We start from the raw sequence: 5,943 nt of genomic DNA on the forward strand, positions 1-5,943 counted from the left end.
TATTCTCTCTATGCGTATTGTAATATGGGGTTCAGGCTCTACGTCCCCCTCTTGTATTTTGCAATTTCATTAATCAAAACTTGAGGGCAGTCGCACCAGCCCATTTCAAAAAAAAAATTATGTCCTCTTATTATAAACTTTCCCCATAAATCTCCTATGTTTGATTCTACCATGTTTCTTTCAATCCCTATCACTCTCCATACCTGGTCCTGAATAAGATAGATTATATTGAGGCTTGTTTTCCTTGCTCAGGCTTCTTTCTTCAGCTTCAAAATCTAGAATTAGGATTTGGCAGCACGAAGCAACTGTATCTTTAATTTTTGAATTCTATTTTATCGGTTTCAGTCACCAACATGTCAGTTTCTTTCATCAAAACCCTTACCATTAAAGGTGTGTAGAAGGTTGTGGTTGAAATTTGATGGCTTATTTTGTTGAGTAATGCCACGTCTTTGTTCTCTGAGTTTGAATTGTAGGTGAGGTTTCTCTAGTGTCGGAAAGTTTGGATGGAAAATAGTTGCAAACTATTACGGCTCTGTTTTGCTCTTACATTGAAACTAATCGTGCTTGTGCCTTACATAATAGCTTCTCTTAATGGATCCGTATTTCACATCATTGATTGGCATCATCACTGCCACTGAAATTTTCATCCCATGGCGTCGCCGAGCTCTGACTAAACTTAATTTTCCCAGCAATCTTCTTTGGTTTCAATGTCTTTCTTCATCAGAAATTGGAATCAGACTCCAGATTGCTCCACCCAATATGTAAACCAACTCTTGAGGTTCACATACAGAGTCACCACGTATCCAATCGCTATTATCAGCTCTATGTAGTCACAGCCACTTTTGGCAGGATGACTAATCCTAAATTCCACTTTTGCATCAGAACTTGCAACATAAAATGTTATATATTGCACAACCAAATATTCTTTCTATTCATGCTCATCATCAAAAATTACATATACATTACTTCCAAAAACAGAAAATCCAAAATCACATTGACATTCCTATTCATACAAAAAAAATTAGAGAAAGAGAAACAAATCATTCAATGGCGTTAACAAAGTTGGCAAGAGCTCTTCTGGAGGAACCAAGCTCTCCCAGAGCACCCAAAGCCATCTCCCCAATTTTCAAACTCCTCTCTCTGAGCTCTCTTCCTTTTTTCGACTCCATCAACTCCCTAACTCTTCTCTCCACTTCATCGCCGGTCACGAACCCATCTTCCTCTCTCTGCTCCACATCAATAGCCATTTTCATGTCATTCACCAGAACACTCCTGTTCAGATGCTGCTCTGCATAGAGCGGCCACGCCACCATAGGCACCCCGGCAATCACCGATTCTAGCACCGAGTTCCATCCACAGTGCGTCACGAACCCGCCCACGGCTTCCTTGTTCAGCACCGGCACCTGCGGCGCCCACGACTTCACCACCAGGCCCCTGTCTATAGTCCTCTCTAAGAAGCCTTCCGGCAAAAGAGCTTCCAAATTGAAATCATCCACGCCATGACTCTGTTTGGTGTTGTCAACAGGTGGCTTTTTCACCACCCACAAGAACCTCTGACCGCTCCTCTCCAACCCACTTGCAATTTCTCTCACTTGGGCTTCCGAGAACGATCCCCTGCTTCCGAAACAGAGATACACCACACTTCGACTCGGCTGCTTATCGAGCCACAACAAGCAGTCCTCCTCGGAATGCGCAGAGCTAGATGTCTTTTCTTCATCGATCAACGGTCCAATATAATAGACAGGAGGAGTGGGCGCATCAGGAACACATCGACCTTCAGAAATGGCCTTAATAGCTGTTGGAGTCTCGAGCTCTTCAAAAGTGTTGGCTATGATTCCATCTGATAGAGCAAGATGAGAGCAGAAATAGACCATATCCAAATAAGCCGGATCATTCCGGTCGAGCATCGGCTCAGGCATGTGGACAGCACGCAACGGAGTCCCCAATCCCGGAAACTCAAAAACAGTGTCGGTCATATCCTTGAAGCTCTCGTTCACTCGTGCATGGATCGTCGGGAAATACAAGAAAGCCCCGAGAGCCGCCGCGCCCGAAGTGAAGAAATAGAAAGTGGGGATGTTGAGCTCCTTGGCTATGGCCATTGCGGAGGTGCAGAACAGGTCGATGATAAACGCCCGAACTCGAAACGTCTTGGAGAGTTCTTGTAGCGCACAGCGGACGTTCGGGTCATTCTGACGGATGAAATCGAACATCACGGCTGCCAGGCTGCGAGTTTGGTCATGGTGGTTAGTTGGGGAGGCGCGTGGGAAGCGGCGGAAGGAAATGGAGGGATGGGACTGGGTGATGCGGTCGATGTAGGCGGGGATGCTTGGTGTGTCGACCATGCTTCCGGTGGTGTAGAGCACGGTGACGGAGAATTTGTGGGAGTAGTGCTTGAGGATCAGCTTGCCTAGCTCGACCATGGAGATCATGTGCCCCATTCCTGGAGCTGCATAGAGGACTATGGTGTTTTCCATTTTTTCTCAACTCTGAAACTGTTTGAGGATGGAGTCATGGAGAACTATGGTGTCGGTTTGTTTAATTATAGCCTTGCAGAATTAGAGGTGAGAATTTCAGATTTTGCGTTGTAGGTAAGTCACGTGGGGATTGTTTAGCTAATGCTGGATGCGAATTTTTTTTCTTTTTGGTCAACGATTCGCTGGATTTCACTATCGTCTCAAATGGAGCAAATAGACGAGGAATCAGAATTTACTACAAGTATGTGCCAATAGCTTTTTTTTTTTTTGTCAATAATGATATTTCATTAGGCCACACGGGCAAGGGAAAGGAACAATGGGAAACAGAAACTACAAACAGGGAAATCCAAACTACAACAGAGAGCCAAAAGAAGAGGACACATCCTCATAACTAGCTACAGGGAGGTCCTGGAAGACCGTCGTCACTTCTGAGAATGGAGACAATAGAGGTTGGAGGCCTGTTGGCCCATTTATGAGAGCGCAACCTCAATTTGGCAAGCTTAGCCGCTACATCCGCAACACGGTTAGCTTCACGAGGGATCCAATTCCAATTGATCCCGACAAACAAAGTTTTTAAATGAGAGATCTTGTCGATACTAGGGGATATTCTCCAGTTTGGATGGCAGGATGAATTGTTGAGGGCAGTTAGGACTTCATTGCAGTCCCCTTCAACAATGATCTTCTGAAGATTCATGTGTGCAGCGAGCTGGAGGCCTTTAACCACTGCCTCAGCCTCCACTTCAATGGCAGAGTTGTGGCTTCCGTGGATGCTTGCTCCAGCAATAGAGTGTCCCCTGTGATTTCTGATAATGATTCCAACCCCGCTATGATGACTTTCTTCATCCCATGCTCCATCCACATTAACTTTTACAAAGGGGGGGGGGGGGGGGGGTTGGGGGTTGGGGGGTTGCCAACCAGGGCGGGGTTCTTGATTAATCACACCTTGTTGACTTTTGGTCAACAAGCTTGACTTGTTTGACCATTCAGAGATGCTCCGTTGAATATTCTCAATTGTGATGAAAGGGTTTGGTTGGCCATGATTCATAACAACCTCACACCTGTGTTTCCATATTTCTCATAAGTGAATGAAGACAAAATTCAACATGTAATCTGACTCACCAGACAAGAGGGCAGCTTTTTGAGATATTTCCAGTAGCCAAGCTTCCAAGGTGGTGATTTGTTCCTTATCTGGTTTGTATCCAACTGTGCCAATGGCTTGCTAATATGAAATTATTACGACTTTTTTAAGCGTAAAAAAATGATGAACTTTTATCATGGGTCAGCTCAAATTAGTTAAAGGTCCGTTCGGTATTATTTTGTGATACTGTTTTTATTTTACGAATTTAAAACTTTAAGTAATTTGCGTTCGGTGCATTAAATTTGAAAATCAGGAAAAAAAAAATTTAGCAAATAATTTAGGAACTACGAATAAATATGGGAAATGACTTTTTGACGTTTTCATTGTTTCCTGAAAACAACCCACCTTGCAATTAGAGAATGTGATTTATTTTTTTTACTTTTAAGCACATAGATCCACAAACTCTTCTCCTCTCTATCGATCTTTCTCTCCCACAATTTCCATTGAAACTTATCATCTCTTCTCATGATCTCATCTACTTTATCTACTGTTTTAATTTTCTTCTTCCCCGTCTTTTTCAATCAATTGAAACTTACAGAATCATGCAGTAGAGAAGAACGAAGGATTTAGAAAATCCCTCTTTCATGTGTCAGATCTAATTTATACGGATGATTTAGGGTGAAAGCTTCGTATTTATGCTTCAATATAATTGGATTATCTCACGGGTTAGAGGAATTAACAACTAAGGTTGGGACATTTGATTGAATTATCTTTTTGAACTAAAGATTCAAAAGCTTGCAATTTCATATGGTATATTTTATAAACAAAATTGGGGGATCTCCTTCACAATACTCTGTACCGAACATGTATTTAGATCTTAAAAACTTGTAGTTTAATTCCCTGTTTTCATTCTACAATTCAGTATTACAAAAATAGTTTCATAAAACAGTTACAGGACACACCCTAAGGGCTAAAATAGTTTCATAAAACGTTACAAGACACACCCTTGGTAGTTTTTGACATTTTGTTTTGGTCAAGGACTAAAATATCTAAGATATCTTCAACATTTCCTCGAAATTTCTATTTTTTACAAGCATCAATGAAAACACTTGATGGAACTATATAGATAATTGGATCAAACAACACAAGATTTGTTAACGCAGTGTAAACCTGTGACAACCCAAAATTTTAATAAATATTTTTATTTACAAATTTGTATACATATATATGTGTTGTTCCTTATATATACTTGTTTATGAAGAAAGATGAATACCAGTTCACTATTTAGTCCTCATATACAAGTAGGGCTGGCAAATTCTCCCGAACCAAACCGTACTAACCGCATCCGAGCCGAGCCAAGTGAATTGGTAGCCGAAAACTTGGTAACCGAAGTCTTGGTACGGTATAACCGTACCGACTCCACATACACGGTACGGTAATGGTTTCAATTTTCACATATACATGGTATACCGTACCGTACCGAATACATGTATCATACTCATATTTTTTTAATTTTTTATTCTTTGGTCTTCTTCTTTTGGACTCTTCTTCTCTCTTCTAAGTCTTCTCTCTTCTCTTTCTTCTTTCTTCTTTCTTCTTTTTCTTTCTTTTCCCCGTCTCTTCTGTCTCTCTTCTTATCTTCTTCTTTTTAGTTTTTTATTCTTCTCTCTTCTTTTTGGATGACTCTTCTCTCTTCTCTCTTCTCTTTCTTCTTTCTTCTTTCTTCTTTTTCTTTCTTTTCCTGTCTCTTCTGTCGCTTCTTCTTCTTCTTTCCCATCCCTTCTGATTCTTATCTTTTTCTTCTTTCAAGGTCATTTCTTCTCTTTCTTCTTTCACCTCAGTCTCTCTCTCGAATCCAAGCTCATCAGCCCTCAAACTTTGTTGCTGTCACTCCCGCTGTCGTCGGACGGGCTGTGGCCGTAGGCGACAATGGTAGATGGGAGGAGGAAGGAGAGTTCAGGGGCGCTGAGGGGTGGGGTTTCGGATCTTGCAGACCTAGAGGGGTTGGGATTTGGAACTTGGTTGCTGGTTTGGGGTCGGAGGAGATTGAAACGGATCTCGACCTTCAGTTTGGGGGAGTCGGCGCGATCTAGGCGGTGGCGGAGGGATGGCAGTGGAGTCGGCACGATATGGGTGGTGGTGGAGGGATGGCAGTGGTGGTGGTGGTGTCGGGTTGGGGTTGACTCTGCAAGATCTGGGCTTGCCTTGCCTAGCAGGTTCAATTCTTGGGCTCTGGCCATATCGTGGCCCAATCTTAAACTCGGTTGGAGGCCCAACCAACCAATACCAACCGATACCGAGAAGTTGGTAACCGAAGTCTTGGTACCGGTAATGGTACTTCATTTTGTGTACCAATAAGCTTTGGTACGGTAGGTGGTTTTAGACTTGAAG

At 42.5% G+C, this 5,943-nt stretch overlaps 2 protein-coding genes across 2 annotated transcripts; both read right to left on the minus strand.

Moving 5' to 3' along the window:
- Positions 1 to 905: 905 nt before the first annotated feature.
- LOC112177051 (UDP-glycosyltransferase 88F3) lies at positions 906 to 2,557 on the minus strand. Its single transcript, XM_024315232.2, has one exon. It carries the CDS (start codon positions 2,472 to 2,474, stop codon positions 1,041 to 1,043), a length of 1,434 nt encoding a protein of 477 aa, XP_024171000.1. The 5' UTR covers positions 2,475 to 2,557; the 3' UTR covers positions 906 to 1,040.
- Positions 2,558 to 2,865: 308 nt separating this feature from the next.
- Positions 2,866 to 3,519, minus strand: LOC112178113. The gene has a single exon (XM_024316317.1). The coding sequence runs from the start codon at positions 3,517 to 3,519 to the stop codon at positions 2,866 to 2,868; it is 654 nt and encodes a 217-aa protein (XP_024172085.1).
- Between the last annotated feature and the right edge of the window lie 2,424 nt (positions 3,520 to 5,943).

The sequence above is a fragment of the Rosa chinensis genome, chromosome 7, assembly GCF_002994745.2.
Source record: "Rosa chinensis cultivar Old Blush chromosome 7, RchiOBHm-V2, whole genome shotgun sequence".
Lineage (NCBI taxonomy): Eukaryota > Viridiplantae > Streptophyta > Magnoliopsida > Rosales > Rosaceae > Rosa > Rosa chinensis.